This window comes from Camelus ferus, chromosome 32 (assembly GCF_009834535.1).
Source record: "Camelus ferus isolate YT-003-E chromosome 32, BCGSAC_Cfer_1.0, whole genome shotgun sequence".
NCBI classification, from domain to species: Eukaryota; Metazoa; Chordata; class Mammalia; order Artiodactyla; family Camelidae; genus Camelus; species Camelus ferus.
Genome location: NC_045727.1, coordinates 10,277,372 through 10,304,883, shown reverse-complemented (window position 1 = coordinate 10,304,883; position 27,512 = coordinate 10,277,372). Strand labels below are relative to the sequence as shown.

Sequence of the window (27,512 nt, the reverse complement as noted above, 5' to 3'; positions counted from 1 at the left end):
AATTGCGCATCCGCGAGTAAGTCCTGCCGGGCGATGACGTTCCTTTGGGGGCGGGACGGGCTGTTGCAACCTGAATGGCGGAGCGCTAGTGCCCGCCCCCAGCGTAGCCCAATCAGAAAGCAGGCACTGAGTCGCGGTTGGTTGACCGCTGGGCCAATCGGGAGATCCCTAGCTTGGCGGGAGTCTTGACCGCCGCCGGGCTCTCAGGGTTTCCGCGCGAGCTGGGGGTGTCCCGCTGCCGTGGCCATGTTCGTGTTCGACTTCCGCAAGGAGTTCTACGAGGTGGTCCAGAACCAGGTGACCCCTTTCTCGGGCCCCGAGATTTTGTCGGGGGAAGCGAAGGGGCGCGGCCGTGGGGGCGGGAGGGGCCCGGTGCGGGTGGCCGCGCTCAGCAAGCCCGCTCTTCCCCCGACAGAGGGTCCTTTTCTTCGTGGCCTCGGACGTGGACGCCCTGTGCGCTTGCAAGATCCTTCAGGTGAGGCCTGCGGGCCGGGAGGGGAGGCGGGTAAGGACCCGCCCCGCCGAGAGGGCAGCCGGGGGCGGGGGCCTCCGAAAGGTTGCCTCCTTGGGGCGACGGTATTGGGTGGGTTAGCGAAGAATCGGCAAAAGGCAGGGAGAGAAGTACTGTTTCTGCAAGAAGCTAGGCAAACCTGCACTGGGGAGACCCGCAGGCCCGTCGTGGCTTCTGCCGTGTAGGATTTGAGACGAGCACCCGACCACCGAGAGCGTAGCGGTGTCCTGAGCAATTCTGCATATCCAGGATTCCTCTGCCTGTTAGGGAGGGTCGCCGGGTTCAGTGCAATGTTTAATCCAGTGCAAGGTTTACGTGAGATTTGGTCACGGCCTTGATGAGGAACTACTTCTCAGAAGATCTAGAATTATGATCGGCTTTCAACAGTTTTCCTTTAGTGATTTCCTTATAGCTGGCAGAGTGGTACAGCGAACGTTCGTGGCCCCATCACCTGCCATCCGACGTCAGCAGTTTACAAACCTTACTTTATCACGCGTTGTATGTTTCTCAGCTCATTTTTTTTAAAGTGCGTTTCAAGGTAGACTGCAGACTTCCTAAATAAGATAGGCTTTGAAAATAATCTCTCTCCAGGCCCTGTTCCAGTGTGACCACGTGCAGTATACGCTGGTTCCAGTTTCTGGGTGGCAAGAACTTGAAACTGCATTTCTTGAGCATAAGGAACAGGTACGAGAGGTGTATCCGAGATTAATTAGGCTTTTCATACTCAACTGCAATTTCCTAACACTTAGCATTTTCCACTTCTACAATAGGTTGTATGTATATTTAACTACCAACTTTATTAGGCCATACAGAAGAGAAAAATCAGCTATATGTCCAGGTGGCTCACCTTCAAAGTGTGGAGACAAAATTCACAACAAAATGGAGACAGTGAATATGGACAGCCTCTCACTCTGAATTTGTGTTGCAGACACATTTCTTTCATTGTAAAGTGCTTGGAATTTAGTGGGTTGTTTTTGGCACAGAGAGGCAGTGCTCCCCATGGGAGGGACAGACAGGGACAGGCCCAGTCGTGCGTATGAGCTCTTGGTCCCCCCATACTGGCTTTTTTTTTTTCATACTGGCTTCTTGAACCTGCATGTAAGACGTGGGCCACTGAGCTCTGCCTGCTCCTTGCTGCAGCAGGGGCAGCCCAGGGCCTCCCTTCCGAGGTCATCGTGGAAATGAAGTGCGTGGAGTTGTTAAAGCACTTAGCCCAGGCGGCCCTGGCCGTGTTCAGAGCCCCTCGCCACGTGTCAGCTGGATGTCTGAGCAGGAGGACAGAGGCCTCCGCCATCCACTTCCTTATGGCCTCTCCCTTCTCTCTTCAGTTCCGTTATTTTATCTTCATTAACTGTGGGGCCAACGTGGACCTGTTGGATATCCTTCAACCTGATGAAGACGCCGTGTTTTTCGTGTGTGACAGTCACAGGCCAGTCAACGTGGTCAATGTGTACAACGACAACCAGGTGACCAGGCCTTCGGGCCCCACCTTCCCTCAGCCCTCCCGTCCATCCACCTCTTCCTTTTTATTCCATGGACAACTGGCATCAGTGTTCCTGGCGAGGCCCGTGTTCACCTCCCCTGGAGGAGCCCGAGTGGCCTAAGGACAGGAACCTGGGCTCGTCTCTCTCTGATGAGAAACACGCACCTGACCCTGGCAGTGCCCGAGTGCATTTGTGGAGTTGCTTGACTCGGGAGGTGTAGGGACCAGAACCTGGCACTGAGCTGCGCCCCGAGCTCAGGCCAGCGCGGACCCGTTGAATATCAGGGTGCCTCAGAGGCGCCTGCCCTGCCTGCCCAGGGTGGCGTGAGGATCAGTGGATGGTAGTGTGAGAGGCCGCCGTGGGCTGGGGATGGCTCGGGGGATTTGCTCTTCAAGCCCCTGAGCAGCAGGCCCAGTGCCTGGCCCTTCTCTGAATTGAACTCCTCCCACCTGTGTGAAAGCTCATCCCCAAAACCTCAGTCCCTCAGCGACAGAGCCGTTCTCACTTGGGCGTCCCCGTCAGAGGCTGAGCCGCACGGTGCTTATTTTGTTGGATGCATGTGTGGCCCCAGAGGGAGCTTTTTCCAGACTTAATGACCGTAGATCGTTTCCCCATTTTCGTGATTTCTGTGTACCAAGTGGTCTGCAAATTCCAGCGCCTCACGGGGTGGAAATGAAGACGAGGAAATTCTCCTCAGATGGTGGCTGTTGTACTAGGCCAATCGGGGAGTGAGACTGCAGGAGGAAAAGGCGATGGACGGTTTCCTGTCAAGGAGCGAGGAGTGACTCGATGCTTTTTCTTTGACTCTTAGATCAAGCTGCTCATTAAACAAGATGATGATCTTGAAGTCCCCGCCTACGACGACATCTTCAGGGATGAGGACGAGGAGGAGGAGGAGGAACATTCGGGAGATGAACACGACCAGGGCTTGGAGCCTTCCGGGAAGCGCACACGGTTAGAGGAGGTGGGTTTGGGCCCTCACCATGGTCTGGAGGAACTTGTCAGGCCCAAGGTCAGAGGTAAGCCCATGGCCTAGGCAGAGCTGGGAGGTAGCGGGTGTGTGTGCTGGCTCTGGGCATTGCCTTCATGGGCTGTGTGGCCTCAGGTGGGTTCCTGTACTTCTCTAAGCTGCGGCATCCTTGCCTGTGCCGTAGAATCCTGGCAGGTGAAATGAAACTTAGGACAGCTCAACTCTTCACCTAGGTAGGAAACACTTTTTAAAGCCAAGTGAAGAAACAGTAAAATAGAAAAAAGAAAAAGAAAGAAACAGTACGTAGCATAAGCGTCCCCTTCCTTCCCCAGGCCCCTCCCGAATTGCTCTGACAGTAGGACATAAATAACCTTTTCAGAGAATTTTGCTATAAAGACAACAGAGAAGGAGACAGGAGCAGGAAAAGTGTCTGTCTGTCTTTTCCAGGTGGAAGTTTAAAGCTGGGCCCTGCAAAGATAAGATTGTTCTGTAAAATAACCATAATTACACTTAATCTATGGGACCTGCACTAACCTGGCTCAGGTAGCCTGGGCTCACATTTTGGACCAGCCATTACTAGCTGTGTGACTTTAGGCAAGTGACTTACCCTCTCTGTGCCTCTACAAAATGGAGATAGTAAACATACTTGACTATTGCAGTTACTACTGATGTTTAACAAATGACCCGAAAACATACAGGGTGAAAAGACAGTTTTCTTATGCTCACGGATTCCATGGGTCAGGAATTTAGGCAGAGCCCAGCAGGGACCATGTCTTGCTGGGACTGGAATTCTGGGGAAGCCCGCTGGCTCGGGTATCGGGCACCTGGGCTGCTGGGGTGGCACCAGGCCAGGATTGCAGAGACCTCTACCACACGTGGCCTCCTCACGATGTGGCAGCTCATCTCCCAGCACCAACATTCCAGCCAACAGCGCAGCCACGGAGTCGCCCTCCCGGCCAGCTGTGGGGTCCCACAGTGTTCCACAGCTACAGGGGGAGGGGACAGGATTCCATTGTGCCCTGTGGGAGGGTCAAAGAATTCTTGAGGGTTTTGTTACTCAACTTCACTGAGGTCTAACTTCTACGCGATGAAACTCACCAGGTGTACGGTTCAATGGGATTTGACAAATATGTAAAGTCATGTGACCCCCGCCACGTGATAACAGAGGACAGTTCTATCACCCTCAAGAAGTTCCCTCGCCAGGACCATGGCTTGCTTTTTTTAATCAAACTTTTGATTTTGAGATCGTGATAGGTTCACCTGTAGATGTAAGAAATGAGTTGAAGTTACCATATTCTTTGCCCAGTTTCCCCAGTGGTGACATTTGCAAACCGATGGCACATACCACAACCAGGTCCTACTGTTGAAACAGCCCAGATACAGGACATCTTCCGTCACACAGGGATCCCTCCTGGGGCCGTTTACAGCCACGCCCATCTCCCTCCTGCCCCCGCCCCTCCTTAGCCCCGGCAACGACTAATCTCTTCGCAATTTCTACAATGTTGTCATTTCCAGAATTCTATAAATGCAGTCGTATAGTATATGCCCTCTGGGAATTAGCTTCTTTCCCTCAGCATGATTCCTGGAGGTTTGCCCAGGCTTTGGGTGTATTGAATTGGTTCCCTTTCATTACCGAGAGTGTCCACAGTACGGACAGACCTGTTTGTTTAGCCATTTGCTCGCTGCTGGGCACCTGGGCCATCTCCAGTTTCTGGCTGTTACAAATAGAGCTACTGTAAACATTCATGTACAGATTCGAGTGTGAACACAAGTCTTCATTTCTCTGAGTCTTCATTTCTCTGGGGTAAACAAACAGGAGTGCATTCACTGGGTTGTGTGGTGCTTAAATGTTCAGTTTTTAAGAAGCTGCCCAATTTTTCTAGAGTGGCCGTGCTGTCTTACATCTGACCAGCAATCTAGGAGTGACCTGGTTTCTCCCTGCGAAGAGTGTGCAGGGACCGTCAGGCTTCCCTGCCTGGCCTCCTCTGACTCCACTTGGGGGTGTGGGGAGGCTTTCAGCGAGGAGGTGTTAGTGCGGGGGAGCCTGGGATTTGTGGTGGTGCCTGGACCCACGCCGTCGTCCTCTGGTTTTTTCTTTCGAGGCTGTTCCTTCCTCGTTCTCAGGCTTTTGTTGGAGATTTTTAATCTGAGCTGGCTGATGTTTCCTGCTTCTTCAGCTCCAAGTCTGGGATGTCTGAAACCGTCCTCTGGTCCCAGGGCCCTGGCTGGTCAGCCTTCCTATCCACCTTTTAGAGTCTTTTTTTTTTTTTAAACTATGTGATATCAGGATTTCTAAGTACATTTAGTGGATGAATAGGGAAAAATACATCTATGCCATCCTTCCAGAAGCAGAATTCTTGGGACCAGAGACTTTTAAAGCTGCCGCCCCACCTCATGCCTTTGCTGGAGACACGGAATGAGGCTGTGCCTGTAAAGTTAAAATCGTTGCTGGAAACAGCGGGGGCTAGGGTGTCAGGGACAAGCTCTCACTAAGCTGGTGGGAGATCAGCACGAAGAGGTACCTGTGGGCTCTGCGTGTGTCGCATGTGGCTGGGTGGTCGCCAGGGACTCTCCGCCCCCTCTTCCCCAGAGCAGGGATGACCCCACGGCTCCCCCTATATCCCAGCCTTCTCAGGCCTTGGGGTGAATTCCTAGCTCCTTGGCTCAACTTTCCTTCTCTTTGTTCTGCTTCAGGAAATTGTGGAGCGAACCCTGAGGAGGAGGCAGCGGAGAGAGTGGGAGGCACGGAGGTGAGTGAAAGCACCCACAGGACCCCTGTGCAGAGCCCACCCTCCCTGTGGGACTGTGGGTCGCCGGCACTGGTTTTCCTGGGGGCTGCCTGCATTGTCCCCCCTGTAAACGCCTTCAGTTTAGAGCCTCTGGGCCAGTGCCTCCAGGATTGAGCACGTGCCCCCACCTCCCCAGCACTGGGAAGAGGCCCCTTCACATCCCCCTCTAGTCCCCCAGGTCCATCTGTCAGGGGTGACAGTCCTGGTTCTTTGTTTTTACAGTTTTCTAAACTTAGCTACTTTTATTTATAAATCCTCACAAATTCAATAGATGCCAATTGTGTAAAACTTTTCCTAGGAAAACAAAATTACGAAAAGGAAACTAAGTTATCTACAATTCCTCTTTATATTGCAAATTTTAAAACAAGTGCTTTAAAATGAAATTTTTAGAGAGGTTTTTAGCTTGAGGGAACAGGCAGCGCTGCCCTCGAGCTGGGAAGTCCTTGCTGAATCCAGGGTGTCCGAGCTTCCAGCCCTGTCCTGCTGTTCCAGCTGAGGGCGTGCCCCTGGCCATTGCCTCTTAGAAGGACAGTATGAAACCATCTGGGGAAGTGTAAGGAAAGAAAAGTGAACTGAATCCGTTTTCACTAACAGAAAGAGATGCTGGCTTTGGATTGACCTTCCGTACTTGTGCACAATTTACATCATCACACCTAGTTTTGCATTTTTCCACTTCAGACCTATAGACCCCAACAGCCTTTGTAAACTGCACAGTGCTCGACTGGCCTGTCCCCTCCTTTGTAACCTGGGAGCCGCTGCCAGTGCACTGCAGTGACACACAGAGCAGGTCTTGTCCTGCTGGCCCCTTTGAATCGCCATCTTGGGGTAATTCCCCAGCGCTGGGATCCTGCCGGTCTCCATCTATCGTAGCCAGACTGGCCTTTGTGCCCAGTTCACTATGAGTACATACGCTCTCTGAGAGAGTCAGTAAGTGGAGACAAACAACCTATGTGTGTGGCTTTGAGCACCGGCAGGTTTCAGCGTTTTCCCAGCTGTCTTCCTGTTCTGTTCTTCCTGTGGAGACCCGCGTTTTGTGTCTTGCAGAAGGGACATCCTCTTTGACTATGAGCAGTACGAGTATCACGGGACGTCGGTAAGTGCAGGCGGGGTTCACTGCCGCACACAGGCTCTAGGGGTCAGTGTCCTAAAACGTGAGGGGCAGCGAGCGGCGGCATAGAGCCCCAAGGTCCGGTTTGAATCCAAGCCCACAGTTTCCGCTGTGTGGCCTTGGGCCGTAGTGTAGCCTCTCTGAGCCTGTCCTCCTTGAGGGAGGAAGACAGCAGCCCTCGTTGCACAGGCAGGTGTTGGCATAGCCCCCCACCCCCACCCAGAGGTGCTCCGGGAATAGCTGCTCTTACTTCTGTTCATCACCCAAAATACAGCACAAGTGTTTAGTCTTGCTAGAAGATGGAACTCTAGAAAAATAAAGGCCCGTCAGCACGTACGTGTCACCAGAAGAATTTCTTACAGAAAACCTAGCATGTTGACTCCGGTGTCTCTGAGCAGAGCTCAGGGCCTTAAGGAGCCCTAGAAAATAAGTTTCCAGTCAAACGTCCTGTGTTCAGTCTTAGAATTGGCCCCAGGGCCTTGGACCCCAAGAACACACATCCAGAGCCGCTTCTATTGTCACGGCCTCTTTGTGGGGTTGTCCCACGGCCCCCCTGTTCTGCTCTGGGAAACAGGCCGCAGATGGGGTGGGAGTGCGGGCGGAACGGATACTCGGCTCCTGCAGATACTGGAAGCCCTTCAGAAATCGGTTTCCTTGGAGACACTGCAGGAAGCCCAGCATCTCATGGCAAACAGGACTTCAGGGTCTTTGGTCAGATGCTCAGCCCCCTCGTTTCCCACCAGAACTCAGACACTCTGCTCCCAAGGGCTGGATGCTTCCGTCTGCAGATAGCCCTGTTGGAAAGACCCTCCTCAGGGGGTCTTGGCGCCCCTCCCTCTTCAACACGTAGGGTCGGGTAGATGACAGGGTCCCCAAGCTCCCAGCTTCGGTGCCCCCTCAGGCACCACTAAAGCCCCAGCCCAGGGCTGCAGCCCCGCCTCCCTGACTGCCCAACAAAGGGCAGGAGGTACTCACTGTTAGCAGGGGACACACTCAGGCCATTGGAGGGACTGTCCTCGCTCTGTGTACCTGGAATCCACCCGAGCCCTGGCCAGGCAGACCCTCGACCCACAGGGGCTTGGTTGGGTTTGGGTCTGGCCCCGCCGTGAGCACGGTTGCATTGGCCTCAGGCTTGTCTCCCTCGCAGTCAGCCATGGTGATGTTCGACCTGGCGTGGATGATGTCCAAGGACCTGAGTGACATGCTGTGGTACGTGGCCCCTGTCAGGCAGAGCCACACGGGCTCCCTCCTCAGGGTGGCTCCGTCCTCCCACAGCCAGGGCAGGGTCCCCACAGGAACGTTGGACGCAGCGCCTTTCTGGGAGCATGCGGGGCCCTGGTTTTCTTCCTAACTGTGAGGCCCTCGGCTGCACAGACTTCAGGGGGACAAGGGAGCATCGTATGGGCAGGGGGCGGGGCCGGGTGCAGCACCCCCTTCCCAGCCGACCGCTTGGCCTTGCTGCCCAGTAAGACAGTAACGTGAGACGCAAGACGTTTGAATAGGCAGCTCTCCCAGGCACCTCCGCTGCCTGGCATGTCGTGGAGTCCGGCGCAGGAGTAACTGTCAGCCCGCCACCTGGGCTCCCAGTGGGAGCGCCCTGCCCACCAGGGCCATGAGCTCGGCAGACGTGCGTACTGAACCTGCAGTCTGAGCAAGGGGTGTGTGGGTCTGGCCCTCTTTTCTGGGTTCTGGTTTTCTCCCCCTCGAGGTGACTGTCTGGCAAGGCCCCTGCCCTGAGCGCCCACGGTGGGGACTGGGACAGTCTATGCTGAGTCAGGGTCTCCAAACTACTGGGGCAGGGCCAGGCACCACCACACCGAGGCCCAGAGGTGCCCTGTTGCCCCGAGTGGGTGAGGGTGGCATGTGGCCGGGTAAGCCCAGGCACAGGCGAGTGGGGCCTGCTGTCCTCAGCCTAGGGGTTTCCCTCCTGTGCACTGAGAGCTCCCATGGTGGTGACGCTGTGATGGGAGCTGTATACTCTCTCCACCCCGAGGGCCAGATCTCCGGTCCGAGGGAGGGTCGGGGTCAGGCCTCGCAGGCAGGACGTGCCTGTGAGTGCCGCCTGCCCTGCCAGTCACTGCTCATCACCCCCCTGTCCTTCCAGGTGGGCCATCGTTGGACTCACAGACCAGTGGGTGCAAGACAAGATCACCCAGTAAGACGCGCTCCCCGGGCTGTCTGAGCTCGGCCTGTGCGTGGCCCAGCCACAGCCAAGTTTGCAGGGGGTCTGGGTGGAGTGTCCCTTTAGAGGCCCCTTGAGGAGGGGCTGGCCTTGGGCCTGGGTCCTTGTCAGGACTGTGGTGTGTGGCCTTGTGTGGACACTTTGTCCACCTTCAGGGAGCCCAGCAGGTGAAGCCAGAGGTGAGGCAGGGCTGGTCTCTGCTCCCCGCTCTCTGTTCACTTGTGTGTATGGTGGGCTTAGGCCAGGAAGAGGGGTGAGGGCCCTGAGGCCAGCCCGGCGGGCAGATGTGAGCTCAAAGGTAGGGGGACAGCTGGACAGGGTTGCACAGAGGGCTGGCGGGGAGCAGGCTTTGGTTCTCCTGCCCGTCCGCCCCCAAGATGCACAGGCTGGAGTGGGGAGGGGCAGGGCTGGTGCCCCTCGTCCCTGGTGCTCTGGTGCCATCATGTGGAGCTGTAAGCTGTCCTGGGGGCCCCGTGCTGTCCCCAGGCACAGCCGCCTCTTGCACTAGCTCCTGCAGTTTGCAGAGGCCCCTGTGCCCTGGTTCCTGCCCACTCCGGCCCACCCAAGTCCTGTAGTGGGGCCCATGGACTCAGGCCTGGGAGTGTCCGCAGTCTCCCAGGCCTGGCCCAGCTTGCTCCTTTCTCTGTTAAGGATGGCAGCATCCTGGCCTGGGCAGCCCTCAGGTGACACCTTGCTGTCACCATCCTGCTTGTGGACCTAGACGGGGGTCTGTCCACTGACTGGCTGGCGGGTGGGCCTGTGACCCTCCTAGCACTACCCGCTCACACCCCCACAGAGGTGGCAGAGGGGTCTCAGTCCTGTGGAGGAGCAGCCCACGTAGGGGAGGATGCCCAAGTGCTGCTGTCCCCCCAGGATGAAGTATGTGACCGATGTGGGCATCCTGCAGCGGCATGTATCCCGGCACAACCACCGGCACGAGGACGAGGAGCACGCGCTCTCTGTTGACTGCACGCGGATCTCCTTCGAGTATGAGTATCCTTGCAGCTCAGGCCTGCCAGGTGCAGGTGGCAGATAGGGCCAGAGGCTGGCAGTGGAGACCCAGTGGGCACAGCAGGGTCCTGGGCGTGGGCCCATCTGGCTCGTCTGTGTGGCTTGTCCTGTTCAGAGGCATTGCATTTATCAGGGTGCATTCGGGGTTAGGCTCAGGCAGGCAAGTGCACGCGGGGCCCAAGCGGTCAGGCAGTTTAGTGGCTTCACACACTGGCCAAAGCAGGTGGGAGAACGGTGAGTGGGTGTGACTGGAGAGCACACATGGAGGACACATGGTGGTGAGGGCGCAGCCGGGGCCGTCGAGTTGCAGGGCTGAGGAAAGGCCTGGTAAGGCCACGTCTCGGGAGCAACCCAGCCACACTTGGGGGAGGGAGAGCTGCCTGGGCCAGGCTATGGCCGTGCCAAGACCCTGAGGTGAGCTCAGGGAAAGGGCCAGAGCACACTGGGGGACCAGGGTGTGGGCAAGGGGACGGTGGCCCCGGGGCCCAGCCATCAGGAGGGGCAGTGCTGAGGACGGAGCCCACGTCTGTCCACAGGCCTGGCCCCTGATGTCAGGGCACCAGCATGTCTGCAATGTGTAGGCAGGGCCAGCCTGGCGTCCCGCGGAGACCCTGGTGTGAGCGAGGAGAGACCCACGGGGTCAGGACATCCTTACAGCCATGTTCCGAGGCCCACAAGCCTGAAGAACTTGTTCCAGAAGTGGGGTCCTGGCAGAGGCCTGGCGACGTGGAACCCATAGGAGCCAGTGGGATGACCTGAGGCCCTCAGATGAGGGTGCGGTCCACATGGGTCAAGTTAAGCTCAGGTCGAAGAGCTCCAGGTCACCGGGGCTGACCAGTGATGCAGGTGGCAGTCGGGGTGGGGCTGGTCCCTGCACAGCCGCAGCTCCTTGACGCAGGCCCAGCCTCCGCCTGGTGCTCTACCAGCATTGGTCCCTCCACGACAGCCTGTGTAACACGTGCTACACCGCGGCCAGGCTCAAGCTCTGGTCCCTGCATGGGCAGAAGCGGCTCCAGGAGTTCCTCGCGGATGTGGGGTGAGTGAGCGCCTGGCCCCGCCACCCCAGGGCAGAGCCCCTCCCTCCTGGTGACCAATAGGGCTGGGACATCCAGCTGCCACCTGCTTTACCCTGTGTTCCTCACTGGATCCTGGAATCCAGTCCACAGGCCAGGCTGGGCAGGGGGGCCAGGGCCCCTCGTTGGCAGGTCCTTTCTGTCCTGTTGTGACCCCGAGATATCCCCTTGGAGCCAGGTTGCTCGCATGACTGGCGTTTTCCCCTTCCCAGTCTCCCTCTGAAACAGGCGAAGCAGAAGTTCCAGTCCATGGACATCTCCTTGAAGGAGAATTTGCTGGAGATGATTGAAGAGTCTGCCAATAAATTTGGGTAAACACACGGCTTTCTAGTCTGAGCTTCGTTCAGGCTTCAGCTTTAACCCCATTCCTAAAACAATGCAAAAAAATAGGGACGCCCAGATAAGTGGGACCTGACAAGCCTTCCCCAAAGTTTAGAGTTCTTTTTGTTTAAAAATAGGACTTCCTGACTTGCCAGCGAAAGTCTAGAATCCTTAAATCCTGGGGCAGAGGTGCAGACCTTTGAGGTCAATTTGGCCTGTCCCTCACTGGACACAGGTGTCGGGCCTGGGAAAGGACCACTGGGGCCAGGTTCCGTGAGCTCTCTCCAACCAGGGCCTCCCTCCAGCGCCATTGGAGGGACCTGGGCCTGGCTGCTCCTGGCCCCCTGGGGAGCAGGGGAGGATCACACACGTCCCCCCTCCACACACACAGCTAGTTCCTGCCCTGCGATGAGTGGACAGCTCTGTACCAGCCTCTCGGTGCCGCGGTTGCAGGGCTGGTGTGTCGGGCCCAACCCCTCTGTTCTCTGGGCAGAACAGCTGTGCTGTGCGTGTTAGCTGGGGCCCGGCCTGTGTGAGAGCTCACCCTGGCTAAGGACACACCTGCACGCGCAGAAAGCCAGCCACATCTCACCCCTGCCCCGTTGCAGCATGAAGGACATGCGCGTCCAGACGTTCAGCATCCACTTTGGCTTCAAGCATAAGTTCCTGGCCAGTGACGTTGTCTTTGCCACCTTGTCACTGATGGAGAGCCCCGAGAAGGACGACTCCGGGATGGGCCACTTCATCCAGGCCCTGGACAGTCTCTCCAGGTAGTGGGCACAGCTGAGGTGGTGGGCGTGGTCAGGTGGTGGGCGTGGTCGGTGGTGGGCGCGGCCTCCCCGCCCCACCCCGGAGTGGGCTGCTCACACCCTCGGGAATGGGCATCCCTGTCTGCCCAAGCTGGCTGCCCGTCTTCAGTATGTGTCCCTTTCTCTCCGATCCTTTCCTTCTCTTCTTTGCTTCTGATTTTCAGAAGTTTCTCCCCTCACCTCCTCCACTTCTTCAGTCATCACTGCTGTTTATTCACACCTTCCAGGTTACGTTTCATTTCTCAATTATTTCTCTTTCTACTTTTTCCTTATCTCACTTCCTGAGATGCCTCATGGTATTTTTTCAGTGTCTTTCAGCTTGTTCTGCAATAGATCATTGCAGGTTTGATCTCTGGGGGTGTATCGCTGGTTAGCTTTTGTTGTCAGGGGGATGCCATCCTCCGTATCCTCGTTCTCCTGACAGTAGCTTTGAGAGGGTTTGACCTTGGTCTTGTCTGTGGTTTGTTTTCTTGTGTTTTCTTCTGACGTTTTTGGAGAAGGCACGGTTCACACCGGTTTTCCAGCTGTTGCTTCTGTGCAGTGTGAACAATGAAGGGGCTGGCTGCCCGGCATTTCCTGCTCTGTTCCCAAGCACACTTTTTAAACGGCTTTCCTGAGCTGTAATTCACACACTATATGATTCAGTGGCATTTAGGATAGTCACAACGTTGTGCGAAGATCACCTTGTCTAATTTTAGAAGTTTTCATTGCCCCAGAAAGAAACCCTGCTCCCCTGAGCCATCACCTCCCACTCTGCCCTCTCCCCAACCCCCAGCAGCCAGTAATCCACATCCTGTCTTCAGAGGTTTGCTGTCCTGGACTCTTCCTATCCCTGGAGTCAGACACTAAGTGGTCCTTTGTGGCCTGGCCTCTTTCACTTAGAATAATGTTTCCAAGGCTCATCCGTGTTGTAGCATGTGTCAGAATTTCCTTCCTTTTATTCTAAATGATAATCAACTGTAGAGATAGACCACAGTCTGTTTATCTGTTCATCACTGGTGGACATCTGGGTAGTTTCCACCTGATTATGATGAAAAATGCTGCCGTGAACACACACGTGGAAGTTTGGAGTGAACACGTGTTTTCACTTTTCTTGGGCATACACCTGGGGTTGGAGCTGCTGGGTCACAGGGTGACCGGGCATTTCAACCTTGTGCGGAACTGCCAGGTGGTTTCCAGAGTGAGGCCTCAGCACTGTCCTTTTACTGTTGAGTTGTAAGAATTGTTTTATATTCTAAGTACAAGCCTCTCAACAGATACACAGTGTGCTAATATTTTCTCCCATCCTTTTTACTTTTTTGATGTTGTTCTTTGAAGCACAAAAGGTTTTCATAATCATTTTCATGATGTTTGGATTATCTATTTTCTTTTGTGTCTTGGGCTTTTGGCGTCATGTCTAGGAAACCATTGTCTGATCCAAGGTCACGAAGATGTACACGTATGTTTTCTGTGAAAACTTGATCGTTTTACCCTTCACGTTAGGTGTCTGATTCATTTGAGATCAGTTTTTGTGTCTCGTAAGGAATGGATCCGGCTCACTTTTTTTGCCTATGGGCACCCAACTGTTCTGGCGTCATGTGTTGGAAAGACTTCTTTCCCCCATTACAGTCATTTGGCCCCGTGTTGAAAATCAGGTGACTGTAAGTGTAGGAATTTGTTTCTGGATCCTCCCTTGTCTCCCACTGACCCATGTGCTAGTCTTGTGCCAGGACCACCCTGTTTTGACTGCTGTGGCAGGTTCTGTAGCAGGTTTGGCCTAGTATGTGTTCCTTGAATTTCCATGTGAATGTTAGGGTCAGCTGGTCAGTTTCTGCAAAGAAGTCAGACTGCACTGGATCTATAGATTCACTTGGGGAGCACTGCTGTCTTGACGATACTAAGTCTCCTCATCCATGATCAGGGGATGTTTTTCTATTTGCTTAGACCCTCTTTTAATTTCTTTCAACAGTGCTTTGTAGTTTGTAGAGAATAAACTTTGCACTTCTTTTCTTAGATTTATTCCTAAACCATTTATCCTTTTTGACACCATTGTAAATGGGTGTGTTATTTCACTTGTGGTTTGCTCAGTGAGACCAGATAGAAACACAGCTGATTTTCTGTATTTTGACCTTGCTCTGCAGCCTTGCAGAACTTGTTTTTCAGTTCTAATATTTTTTTACTGGATTCCTTAGGCTTTTCTATACACAGGATCCCGTCGCCTACAAATGGAGATGGTTTTACGTCTCCCTTTCCAACCTAACTGCCTTTTATTCCACCTTCCTGCCGACCGCCTGGCTAGAGCCTCCACGACAGTCCCAGCCTGTTTCATCAGCACCTCCGCCTTCCTCTCCTGAACTGTCCTTGTGTTGCACAGTTTTGATTTCACTCTCAGCAGTCTCTCCTCGGTGAGGGGCCCAGAGTGGACAGGAGCTGTGGGGGGTCAGGGGGCACTCCCCGGGGCCAGCCGGCTCCAGCTCCCTGGTCTTGGTCACGCCCTTCGCACTCAGCTGCTCTTGGGTGGGGCAGAACTCCTCTCGGTCTTGGCCACTGTCCCCAGTTGCCTGGAGTTTCCAAGCCTTCTTAGGTCTCTGCCTGTCTGCACCCTCCCTCACTGACACTGGCAATGCAAGTCTTGTAGCCACTTGGGGTCTCTTCCCACCTGCTTGTATTTTGGAGTCTTCGATGTTCCTTGTTTCCTTGTGTTGTAAGTGGAGTCCTAGGTTTTTGGTTTTGTCATGCAGCTGCTCTGTTTTCACCTAGAAACATGGGGAAATCAAAAAACTGGCCAACTACTGCCGCCCTCCTCGCAGAGCTGATGGACCCATCTCAGCCATTGCCTGCGGCTCCCTGCTGTGACAGAAGGGCATTTCTCCCTCTTCTGGGCTCCATCCCCCCGTCGCTACAGCTGCGCCACTGTTTTTAGCTCCTTTACATATGTCTTGTTTTTTCACCAGCGTCTCTCATCTCCCGAGGTTGTAAGGGCCGGGTGCTAGCATCCCTGTTTCTCTCCTGCCCCATGCTTCCTAGTATATAAAGACGCTTCTACCTGCTCGAGGTTGACACTGAGTCGTGGGGCAGAGAACAGGGTGAGAGTCAGCTCATCTTTGGTCTAGGTTGAGTCTAAAAGATGAAGACCAATAAAGAGCGTCGGTTCGTTGTGCTGATGGTGTTGCAGAGTCACTGATGTGCAGTGACCACCTTCCTTTCTGATGCAGCTCTGTTTTTCCTGATGTTCTTAATTGCCTCCTTTATCACATCCAGCTTTCCCCAGCTCTCCTCCAGCAAGCATTCCCTGAGCCCCTGTGGTCCAGCAAAGCCTGGGGCTCTGTCCTCTGGCTCCAGCCCGGCCCTGTGGCTAGCTCAGCCTGCCTCCTGCCTCTGGCCACTGGTGCCGCGACTGCTGGCCCAGAGTGTGCCCCGGTTAGGTCCAGCCCAGGTGTCTTGGGACCTTTGCCTTCTGCTTGTTCCTTTTTCACAGCATCCTGCTCTGAAGATACTAATTACACTTCATTTTAAGCCTCTTTTTGGTCTCCAAATTATCTCTGCTTCCTCTAGGGCCATTTTTTCAGGCCACAGGCATTTCTCAAGGTCTGGCGGTCCTCCATGTTCAGGGTGGGGGCAGTGGAAGCCTGGTGAGCCCTGGGTCTCTGGGCACAGCCTGCTGGCCAGAAGGCATCACTTCATCTTGGCAGGTGGGGAGCCAATGTGACACTTTGGGACCTTGACTGCTGGGTGTAGAGGCTTTGCTCGAAGACCTCACTTCTCCACAGAGGGCTCATGTTGAGGTGTTCAGAGGGGAACCCTCCCTCGTGTGGGGGAGGGTAAAAGTTCATCTGTGGGGGTAGGGTCCCTGGTGCCCCCGAGCCTCTCCTGTTAGCCCTGTGGGCACGTTCCAGGGGACACCTCTACTGGCTCTCAGTCTCCAGCCTTCTGATGCCAGTCCCCTGCCCGCCTGTCTTGTCCGTCACTGTGGGATTTTTCAGTTTTTATTCCTTCCTTCCACGTGGAAGGGAACTGGGGCCAGAGCAGAGGGCACACCCCTCCTGCCCCGGGACCCAGGTGTTCCGCCCAAGACACTGTGCCTCAGCTGGTCTGCTGTCTTACAGGAGTAACCTGGACAAACTGTACCGTGGCTTGGAACTCGCCAAGCGGCAGCTGCGGGCCACACAGCAGACCATTGCCAGCTGCCTCTGCACCAACCTCGTCATCTCCCAGGGGCCCTTCCTCTACTGCGCCCTCACGGAGGTCAGCTAGCTCCCACATGTATGTGGGCACCCGGCCCCCGGCCAAGCCTGCCTGCAGCCCCTGACCGTCCACCCCTCCCCTGCAGGGCACTCCGGATGTCTCGCTCTTCTCCAAGCCAGCGTCCCTGAGCCTGCTCAGCAGACACCTGCTCAAGTCCTTCGTGTGCTCAGTGAGGAGCCGGGTGGGATGGCGGAGCGGGTGCCAGAAGCCAGCCTAAGGGTCCTGGGGCCATTCACCAGCCATGGGATCCAGGCAGATGCCTCCCTCTTTCTGAGCTGTGTCTCCAGCTGAGCCCTGAACCCTCTGCTGCCCATCAGCTCTTGTGTTGTCCTCTCAGTCCAGGGCACTCACAGAGCACGTGGGGCCGGGGCTAGTGTTTAGCTGAGACAGATTAGGGAGAGATGGTGGCCAGCCGAGGTGGAGCAGGCTGAGGGAGGGGTGGGCTGGTGAGGGCCTCCTGGAGGAGGTGACAATGGCACCAGGACCTAAAGGAGGTGGGGGAGGGAAGAACCGGGGGCAGTGGGGCCAGGCCGGTACACAGGAGGCTGGGGACAGGGCGCCATGGCCTGAGGGCAGCTGCTTGGGGGCTCGAGCATGTCTGGGGAGAGGAAGCCCCTGGAGGCTCTGGGGGAGCTAGGGGCTGGGGCTCCTGGGCAGTGGGTTGGCCCTGCAGGTTGTGACCAAGAGGCGCCTTCCCTCCACAGACAAAGAATCGGCGCTGCAAGCTGCTGCCCCTGGTGATGGCTGCGCCCCTGTGCGTGGAGCAGGGCACCGTGACTGTGGTGGGCATCCCCCCCGAGACCGACGGCTCAGACAGGAAGAAGTGAGTCCTGGGGGCTAGGGCCCTCCTAGTGGAGGACATTGGCTCCCAGCGCCAGGCAGGGCACTGGGGGTGCACATTCGTGGCTGCAGGTTGGGGCAGCCTCCTGCATGCTGAGCAGGGTCAGGGGTGGGAAGGTGCAGTAGGCAGGGGAGCCCAGGGGGACGGCATGGTGGTTGGGGCGTGAATGACCCCGCCTGGTACCCTCCAGGCCGTGTCTCAGGTCCAGGCAGCTGGTCATCTGGGTCTTGTTCTGAAGACACAGGACAGAAACTGGGTCATGAGCTCCCCGATGAGGGCAGGTCTTCTGGGCTCCCTGGCGGGTTCCCAGCACATCCCAGATGACGACGCCCAGTTCCCATGCCCCTCAGTCTCCCCAGAGGGCACCTGTCGGCCTCTCCATGGAGGATGTGGTCCTGGGTCAGATTGGTCCCCACTCAGCTGCTGTGAGCTTTGACCTCCCGTGTCTGTAGAGGCCATTCAGCAGCAAGTGGGGAGACAGTGGACTTTAAGGACAAGGGCCTCCATGCTGCCAGGCGCCCTACCAAAGCTCTGCAGTGGGTCTCGGATTCACGGTCACTGGGTGGGAGCTGGCCAGGGGCTCCTGGGCCAGGTCCCCAAGGCAGCACCATGGTCGCCTGTGTCCTCACTCAGGCCATCGGTCTGTGTGAGGCTGTGCTGGTCCGCGGATAGCCCTGGTCACTGCATGGTCCCGTGAAAGCTGCCGTGGAGGCTGGAAGCCCAGGTCCATCCTCTGACCTCCATGACGGACCCAAGGGCCCCTTCCCTACAACGCTTCCCCTCCGCTGCCAGCCCTCCCCCGAGGGGCCATCAGCCCCAGGGTGGGCCGTGTCCCCCGTGCTCCTGCCCCACCACCCTGCAGGCCCCTCTGGGCCCCCAGGCCCCCCATTTGTGTGTCTGAGACCTGCATCCCCACACGGCTCCCATTGAGCCTCTGCTCTTTGCCAGCACAGTGCCGGCTACGGGAAGCTGCATTCAGGATGTGGGTGTGAAGTGGGGGTGCACAGGGGACACTCAGCCTGTGCACCGAGATGAGCTCAGGTGGACGTTGGGGTGGGAGCTGTGGTGAGAGGTGGCGGCTGTCAGGGTCGGGGTGAGGAGTCTGGACTGAGTCTGGTGAATCCTGGGCAGGGAGGGTCCGCTGCAGGGACAGCCCCCAACGTGCCTCTGTGTGTCCCCAGCTTTTTTGGTCGGGCTTTTGAGAAGGCGGCGGAAGGCACGAACTCCCGGACGCTGCACAACCATTTCGACCTCTCAGGTAGAGTATGCTGCACTGGGCCCCTCAGGGTCAGCGCTGACTTTGGAGCCAGGAAGGTTGGCATCGCCTTGGTGCCCTGCTGCCACCCTTGTGTCCTCCCAAAACCAGCCCAGGCCTGGCCGCTGCAGGCAGCCCAGGGAGCTCTGGCCTTACAATCCAGCCCCTGAAACCACTTCATCAAGGAGCCTGGGGGACTGGCCACTAGGGCCTCCCAGGCCCAGCCTCTCCCATCAGAGTAGCCTGCCCTTCTGTGGCTGCAGGGACAGCAGGGCACCTCTCTGCACTGTGCCCCACTGTGGAGGGGGCCACGCCTGCAGGCCACCCTCTGCTTCTCTAGAGGCCAGTGTGGCACATGGTTCAGTTTGGCCATATTTGCTTTTTATCCCGGCTGACGGACGTTAAAGTAAAACAGATGTCTGGTACCTCACCCCTGTGTTAGCAAGCTCAGGCTGCTGGAACAAAGCACCACAGACTGGGGGTCTGAACGACAGAAATGCATTTCTCGCCATCCTGGAGTCTGGAAGTGGGGCACAGTGTCGCGGGGCTGGCTCCTCCCGAGGCCTGTTTCCTTGGCGTGCAGACAGCCACGTGTTCCATGTGGTTGTCTCTCCATCCTGCTCTCTCCCTGTAAGGGCACCAGTCAGACTGGATCAGGGCCCCCCACGACCTCAGTTAACCTGATCACCTCTCTAAAAGCCCGTCTCCAGGCACAGTCACATTCTGAGATGCCGGGAGTCAGGCCTTCAACACAGCAAATTTGGGCCCAGAGCACCCACCTCTCAGACCTCCCTTCCACCACCAGCGGGTTCCCTGACGAACACTAGTCACTGCAGAGACCCGGCCCACGTCCCCACTGCCTCTGGTGTCTAGAGCTGGCATCTTCCTGCCAGGCCACTCAGGGTGGGTGGGCTCCCCTCCAGCAGCAGCCCCCCGATTTCCTCTTCCATGCCTCCTCTGTGGGTGGACCAGGCTACAGAGGACCCATGGCTCGAGGCACAGACAGCTCAAAGGATGCAGGACCAGGCCGGTCTGATGAGGGGCCACATGTCTGAGCCTGATGGTCCCAGAGGTGGGGGCAGTTCGCACTTGCACAGCATGGGACACTGAAGCTGAGAGTGGCCGGAGCAGAACAGAAGGCTGGCCTCCCCTCCCCAACCTGAGGACCTCCCACAACCACTTTGGGGCAGGCTCTGTGCTGGCAGGGTGGGAGGCCAGCTCTGCCAGGTCTGTGGCATCCTCAGTGTCACATCCTGGGTCCCCTCCATTGACTGCCACTGCCGGTCCCCCCCACAAGCCGCAGCCCCAGCTGCTCCAACAGGGTGGCCAGCTGTTTCCCAGGGTTAGAAAGACCTCGTGTTCCGCAACGCTGCAGCCATCAGGGCTGAGCACGTCCTGGAATGTGGAGGAGGGCTGTTGCAGTCTGGATTCTTGATGACTGGGGGCCTCCCCCTCGCGCTGTCTGTTTTCTTTTCATTATTACTCCAGTGATTGAGCTGAAAGCTGAGGACCGCAGCAAGTTCCTGGACGCGCTTGTCTCCCTCCTGTCCTAGGTGAGTGGTGGGGGAGGCGGGTGCCGGCCAGTCCCCAGGGCCCCTTGGGGGTGTCTAGGGCCCCACCACACAGGCCAGCTGCTACTTGTCTTTGAAGCCAGAGTGCGGCCCCTGAGGAGACTGGGCCCAACGCCTTGTTCCCAAGGACGTCTGTCCCTGGGTTGGTGGCAGGACCACAGTGGGGCGTTCCAAGGGCACTAATTTCATTAAGCTCCTGGGACTCCTTCAGAAAGAGCCGGCCTGTACCCTCCCTGACCACACTGCTCTGGGTGCTGCTGGGAACAAGGCTGCCTGGGCCTTCTGGAGCCTTGCTGCCCTCGGCCAGCATCAGGCCCTGGGCAGGAGCTCCTGGGGGGCGTCTGTCTGGGCTCTCATGTGCTTGACCTGTGAAAAAACAAAGCTGGTGGCAGCCACTCAGTGGAGACTTAGAGAATGTGGGCTCTGACCAGGCCTGCCTGGACCACATGTGGCCGTCACTGTGATGCTCTCCCCTGTGGCCCACACGCCACCTTTTCCTTGAAGACCCTTGGGAAATGGGCCAGGGGTCTGCTCTGTGTATTGACCACTTCTTAGCCCAGGCCCCCACTGTGGATGCCCGCGCCCTGCTTGCCATCTGCCTGAGCCCTGGCCGGGGGCCATGGCTATCGGTGATGGGAAACCTCACCAGGCTGCACACCCACCAGGCTACACCCATGTCCCCATCTGAAACAGGGCTATCACCCCTGGGCCACAAATGCTGGGCCTTAGCAAGGGCCAGGCAGGGGCAGAGGTGTGAGTTTGGGACCCAAATCAAAGGCTGCCAGCAGGGGCTCTCGGGCAGTAGCACTGGCATTCAAGGCAGACCCCTCCCTGCAGCCAGCTCAGTAAGGATGCCAGCCCCGCTGTGCTTACTGCCACCAAGACAGGTGCAGGGTGGGGCAGCTGGGGAGGGTGAGGGGCAGCGTTCTGGGGCACCACAGGCTGAGGATGGACAAGCTACCAGGTGGGTCCACAGAGGAAGCAGGCACTGGGGGCCATGGGCCTTTGAGGTTCTCCCCCCAGACCCCAGGGACACCCATGCTCACCCCTGTGACTGGTGGTGCTGCTTGGAAGCAAGAGCTCCACACCCAGAGGGAAGCCTGGGCAGGTTGTTTGGTCTGGGGAGACATCAGAATTATTTACAATTTATCTTTTCTTTTTTGTCTTTCCTAGGGTTTGATTTCTTCAGAAATGACCTCCTTTCCTTATTTATGTTAACTGGCTTTTATTTAGATTATAAGTTATGAATGTGATTTTAGATACAGGGACAGTGGTTTTGAATGGAATAAAATGTTTATTTTAGGTTTGGTGCCCCGGTCTTGGTTCTGATCACAAGGCCAGTGCTTGGCTGTGCCCTGAGCCTTCTGAGGGTCCAGAGGGGCCTTGATTCTGTGCCCTGGACACCCCTCAAGGCCCAGTGGAAAACAGCACGAGGGTGGCCTCCAGGCTCTGGCTTGGTCCAGCTTCCCACAGCTTCCTTCTGTGCACTGGCCTTGGCAGCATCTCAAGTCCACCCTCTTGACCATGCACCCCTCCCAGAACCCCCACACTATGGCCATCCTCTCCCCCCCAGCACCTGCCTTCCAGGCGCCTCCCCACCTCGCAGGCACACAGTGGGCACTGCCAGGCGAGCCAGGCAGGGACAGCCAAGGCGAGGCCCCAAGTCAGGAAGGGCGGAGCTGGCTAAAGAGCCCCGAGGTTGGCTTCACCCACATCCTGGTCACAGAAGGTCCAAGCTGGACGGACCTCGGCAGCCTCCAAAGGCTTCAGAGCAGCGAGAGTTCTCAGTCAGAGGAGCTGTGAGATCAGCTGGCCCCACCCTCCCAGATGTCCCCAGAGCACCTGTGCAAGAGTTGAGGCAAGGAGGGGACCATTTTCTTTTCACCTTAATGGAGGCACTGGGGATTGAACTCAGGACCTCGTACATGCCAAGCATGCCCTCCACCACTGAGCTACACCCCCCTCACTGAGGATTGCCACTTCTGCCCTTCAGGGATGAGAGAGCAATTCACACAAGTGGCTGGGGCCATCTGTAGCCACCACCTGGAGCACGGGTGCCCGAGAGCAGGCAGGCTGGAGGAACATGGCCAACTGGGTGTGGTGCCTGGAGCTGAGGGCAGGAGGCAGAGTGGTTTGGGCAGGCTTTAAATTGGTGAGAAAAGCCCAGAAATCATGTCCTAGAACTGAGAACCTGGGTGGGTGGGGCCAGGTCTTGGTGCCCTTCAGGGAGGGTTAGTGGGCACTGGGGTAGCTGCACTGGCGGCTGGCTCCTTTTGCCTGTCCTCCCTAGTATGGGTCAGGGGGCAGCAGCCTGGCCCCCCAGGGCCCTCAAGCTGCCCACGCATGCCATTTGCAGGAGCTGGGGCTGGCTGGGCAGCTATGCTTCAGAATCCCAGTGATGCCTGGGGCCTTGGAGTCAGCTCCTGGCCATGTGGGATGCAGGCTTGGGCCTGCGTTCCTGGCCAAACACTGTACCTGGCACTGGCCGGGCCCAGCAGCCAGGAGCAGAAGTGTAAGGACCTCTATCCCAGCCCCACCGAGAGCCAAGGCCACAGGATCATACACCAGCACTCAGGGAGTGTTCTTGCTCTGGCCTGGGCGGGGCTGCTGAGGACTCCTGTGCAGTGGGGCCCATCCCACTGCAGGCATCCCATTGTTGGGAACTCAGGCCCCTGGGTTGTTCAGACTCCCTGGAAACCCTGGGGTTCGGGGCAGCGTTCTCAACAGCTGCCCTGAGCCCCTGTCCTCAGGTTCTTACCCTCCTCTCCATCCACCCCAACAGGGAGCCTGGCCAGGCCTGGGAGACTCCTTGCCATTGGACCTGGCCCAGGCATTTCTGGACACGGCCCCTGGAGCCAAGGTTGGGGGCAGATGCCAAGCTTTAGCCACTGACTAGGCTTGGGGTCCCTCCCAGCAGCCCCCAATGTTGTCCTGTCCTCCGCCCTGGCCTTTGGCAGAAGGTAAAAGTGCATGAATTCAAAGTGCCTAGAACAGGGCTGGGAACAGTGAGCACTTGGTGCCAGTGACAGCTCTGGTCTGCTCTGCCCTCCTGGGACCCCCACCCCAAGGTGCCTGGCTAGGGTCAACACCAGGTCCCAGTGATCCCACCCACAGGAGGAAGCTCCCACAGGGTGCCCCCAGAAGGGGCTGGTACAGAGGTCCTGATGTTTGGCAAGTCTGGGCTGGCTGCCAGGCCAGCAGGGTGGGCACAGGGCCTTCACAGAGAGCCAGGATGGAGGGGCTGGAGCTAAGCCCAGGCACTCTGGGCAACTGGCTGCAGGTGCCTCCTCCCCATGGCAACATGCTTGTGGACCTGCAGCCAGCTCTGCAGGAGCCTAGTGCACATCCTGGATTTGCCCCCGTTCCCGCTGCACTGTTGGCAGAAGGGCCCAGGCAGTGGTGGACTGATACCTGGCCATTTGATGTGACCCAGAAATGGGTGAGCCCTGAGAGGGCAGGTGGAAAACAGCCACCCTGTGGTGTGTGGAGCCCAGCCTCTACTAGGCAAAGCCAGCAACCTGGCAACCCACCACTGTCTGCACCAAACCCCTGCCCCACTGCAGGCCCCATGACTCAGCAGGGGCCCTTCTGACTACAGATCTTGCCTCCCTGGGCTGCAGTGAGCTGTAGCTGTTTCCCACCCAATGGGAAGGTGACTAGGTGGCAGGGTGAACCTGAGAAATGGTCATGGGATCTTCTGGATCCCAAGGGCCAATCCTGGGAGGTCCCCAAAGGAGCTTTTTGGGGAGGAGTCAGTGCATAGGTGGATGAATGGGGGCTGCTGGGCCCAGGCAGTGACTGGACAGAGGACAGGACACAGGGAGGGTATCCAAACCATTTACTAAGCAAACAACACCCCCCCCAAGCTGCAAAGGAGGGCAGGGCCTGAGTCCCACACCCAGTATCTGGTGCCCATGTCTCGGGTCCAGGCCAAGTCTCTTGCCTCCCACCTCCAGGGGCTAGCCTGCTGATGGATTAAAGGCCAGCTGTACATGTCCCTCCGGCAGCCCAGGCTGGGAGTCCTGGACTCTGTCCACCTCTCTGGAATCGGCAGAAGCTACGGAGGGGTGGGCGGCATCCAAGACCCTAAGGATCGGACAGGGAATGGGATCTTCGGTCCAGAGCCCACAGAGCCCAGGGAACCCGCGCCCCACCCACGTCGCAGCCAGAACTGCACACAGAAAGAAACCGAGCGAGTCCTCCCAAGTGTGGGTCGCCTTGCAGGGTAGGGCGGGGCCTGGGTCCCGCTAGTATGGCCAGAGTCCAGTCACAGCAAAGAACTGGGAGTTATGCGGAGCTTGTGTGCCGCAGGCGCAGGCCGCCGTCCGTGAGGGGCTGCCCTGGCCAATTCTCCGGCTCACGGCCCTGCTATGCCCGGCTCCATCAGACGTAGTTCTTCTTGTCATAATCGCCGCTGGTCGTGGGCCGCCGCGACGCGGAGTACTTGACGGGGAAGCTAAAGTCGGGCCGGCCAACGCAGACCCAGGCGCCACAGCACACAAGGCCGCCGCCGCACATGAGCAGCGCCGAGGCGGCCCAGCCGATGTACAGCGCGGCGCCCAACTCGTACTTCTGCGACATGGGCACGGTCGGGTCGTAGAACTCGCGGACCACGATGTTGGCGAACCAGCAGAGCGGCACGAGCGCCAGCAGCCCGCAGAACGCGTAGAGTGCGCCACCCGTGAGGGCCACGCGCGCCTTGGCCGGGCCGGGGGTCACGCAGGTGGTGCACTGCGCGCCCGCCAGGGTCACGAAGAGCGCGACGAGCGCCAGCAGCACGGCGCCCACGGTGAGCGCCCGCGCCGCCTGCACCTCCGTGCTCAGCGCCAACACCGAGTCGTACACCTTGCACTGCATGTGCCCCGTGCTCTGCACCACGCACGACATCCACAGCCCCTTCCAGGTGGTCTGCGCCGTCACGATGTTGTGGTCCAGGAAGGCGGTCACCTGCCACATGGGCAGCCCGCACGCCAGGATCAGGCCCACCCAGCCCACCAGGCACAGCACCAGGCCGAGAATCTCCAGCGCCGCCGACCCCATGGCTGACGATGAGACGCGCGCCGGACGGCCCGGGGCCTCCGTGAGCGCACGGCTCACTCCCTTCCCTCCGTGTCCCGGTCCCGCGGCACCACAGCGCAGCCTCGGGTCTGCGGGAGCCTCCGGGGGGCTTCCCATTTCAATGCTTCGGGGCGGACTCTACCCCTCGGGCCCAGCCCCCGAGCCCCGAACAGCCAATCCGCTCGCGGGCTATGGGCCCGCAGCCAATCGCAGGCGCCCCCGGCAGCCCGAGTTCGGGAAACTTTGCCTGAGGTAGCGAGGGAGGGGGGACCTTCCCCGCCAGGCCGCCGCCCCGGGGGACCCCACCAGCCGCTGTCCTGGTCCTGGCCGCGCGCGTTCCGAACTGACCTCAGGCGAATGCGCGCGGGCCCGCCTCGCCATTTCAGAAGCTTCATGATCCTGGGTCTGCACCGACTTCCCGGCCACATTCCGAATGAGCCTGCTGGTGCCTACCTCCCGGCCAGCTTCTCTTCCTTGGCCCACCTCCCTGACCACGGTGTGCGGGAGCCCCCCACCATCGCCACTGCACGGAGGCCTGCGTTGGGGGTTCCCTCGGCCCCTTCTCTTGGGTTGGCCAAACACAGCTCGCCTTGTTCCTCCAGGAAGCTCGCCCAGGAGTCCAAGCCCAACCCAGGCCCCTTCTCGGCACCCTGACCACAGTGGCCCTCCCACTGCTGACACTGACCCTCGCACCTACCAAGAGGCCAGGCAGGCCTGTGCGGGTCAGGCCCAAGGCTCCAGCTTTGTCCAAGGTCCTCCCCAGCACTATCACTGCCCTGGGGCCTGAGGATCCAACAGGAAGAAGGTGGCAGAGGGGCCTTTCCTTGGCCATCAGAGACCCCCCACTCTGCCCCTGCAGCCGAGGCTTCCTAGACCTCACAGCCTTCACAGGGACTGCTCCTCTTCCAGAAGTGCTGCCCATCCCCTATCCTTTGAGGCTCAGCTCAAGTGACTCAGCATCAGTAAGTCCCTAGAGCCTCCAGTGACTCAGCACACAGGCTGTCCTCCTAGGAGCAGCCCATGGCCCCAAGCTCAGCCACCTCCGCCAGCCCTCCGACAAGAGACACAAGGAGACACGTATGGGCCGTGTTCTGCCCTCCCTCCAGTGGTAGTGCCGATCCTGCACCCCAGCCCCCAGGCCACCCTCCGGAAGCCAACAAGGAGTTTCCTGACTGGGAGGAAGAGCCCCCATCCTCGCTGGAGGCAGGAGGCAAGGGATTTCCGGGCATTCTTCTGCACAATGGCCCAGCCATTTTACAAAAGGCCCATGGGGATGGACATTGGACCCCACCGAGGCTCAGGTGGGGGCACCAGCCCCTTTCTGGCAGCCCCTTCCCTACTCCCTGTCAGACCTTTGTCTCCAGCAGTACTCTGCCCTGGAGTGGAGCCGCTAGGACCCTCATTCCTTGCTCACGTCCAAGGTGCTGGCCTGCTCATAGGAACTCCACAGAGAAGCCTGGCCATAGGCTGGGAGCTCTGACAGACCTGTCCCTCCTGGGCCTGGTTCTTTCTCCCTCCTCAGGTGGTTGCAAAAATACCCTGTCGTCCAGCATGGTGGGAGGACATCCAAGGCAAGTTTGCTGGGCCCTGTGTGACTCGGGGGGAGCAGTTTTGCCCCCTCCTTGACCCCCACCTCTCACTCCTTGCACAGGATGGGGCTCCGAGTACCACTGCCTACTCCCAGCCACCCCTCACTCGCAGCAACCCTCTTGCTGCAGACCCTCCTTGATGTCCCCTCCCCCATCCACTCCAGGGGGCCTAGCCCTACCACCTTCCCCACCCTTCAATCCCACTTTCCTGTGGCCCTAAGTCCAGGGACCTTGCCCAGGGTCCCCCACCACTCTCCACCCTACCATCTCCCCAGGATGGCTGCTGTGGCCTCAGGCTGTCTAGGCCCTACTCTGAGCCACCTGAACTGTTCTCATGGTAGCAGGGTCATCTCAGCAGGCCTGGCTCCTGGTTCACACTCTGCCTGAAACTCTGTGTGCCTCACACTGCCCATAGACAAAGCACTGACCCTGGGAGCAGCCCAGGTGACGTGTGCCAGCTGCACCGCCAGTCCCACAGTAGAACATGCACCCAGGGGCCTGCCCTCAACGAGGGACTGGGTAGGGCTGTTTCACGTATGCCCACGGCCATGCGGCAGACAGCAGGGAGATGCTGAGTGACAAAGACTCTGAGGAGGTGACAGTTCAGCCTAAACACAGGAAGAAGTCCTGAGCAAGGGCCCAGAGGTGGGAAAGGGCAGAAGGAGGCCAGCAGGGCTGCGGTGCCCAGGCCTAAAGGCCGAGGTCAGAGAGGGGTC

At 58.1% G+C, this 27,512-nt stretch overlaps 2 protein-coding genes across 3 annotated transcripts; one reads left to right on the top strand and one right to left on the bottom strand.

Annotated features, from left to right (window-relative positions):
* The first annotated feature begins 85 nt into the window (after window positions 1-85).
* On the top strand, window positions 86-21,937 carry CDC45 (cell division cycle 45). 2 transcript variants are annotated; one of them, XM_032471914.1, is made up of 19 exons: window positions 86-297; window positions 416-475; window positions 1,103-1,195; window positions 1,840-1,977; window positions 2,807-2,959; window positions 5,660-5,715; window positions 6,799-6,847; window positions 8,010-8,071; window positions 8,967-9,017; window positions 9,918-10,037; window positions 10,960-11,091; window positions 11,341-11,439; window positions 12,058-12,219; window positions 16,344-16,482; window positions 16,568-16,663; window positions 17,187-17,305; window positions 18,505-18,581; window positions 20,067-20,131; window positions 21,323-21,937. In XM_032471914.1, the coding sequence occupies exons 1-18, from the start codon at window positions 247-249 to the stop codon at window positions 20,129-20,131; spliced, it is 1,722 nt and encodes a 573-aa protein (XP_032327805.1). In that variant the 5' UTR covers window positions 86-246; the 3' UTR covers window positions 21,323-21,937. The 2 variants fall into 2 exon arrangements, with proteins under 2 accessions (XP_032327805.1, XP_006176740.1); XM_006176678.3 differs by having other exon boundaries at window positions 97-297; window positions 16,568-16,651; window positions 21,323-21,455.
* A 2,035-nt stretch (window positions 21,938-23,972) lies between these two features.
* CLDN5 (claudin 5) lies at window positions 23,973-26,214 on the bottom strand. Its single transcript, XM_032471918.1, has one exon. The coding sequence runs from the start codon at window positions 25,322-25,324 to the stop codon at window positions 24,533-24,535; it is 792 nt and encodes a 263-aa protein (XP_032327809.1). The 5' UTR covers window positions 25,325-26,214; the 3' UTR covers window positions 23,973-24,532.
* Window positions 26,215-27,512: the final 1,298 nt, after the last annotated feature.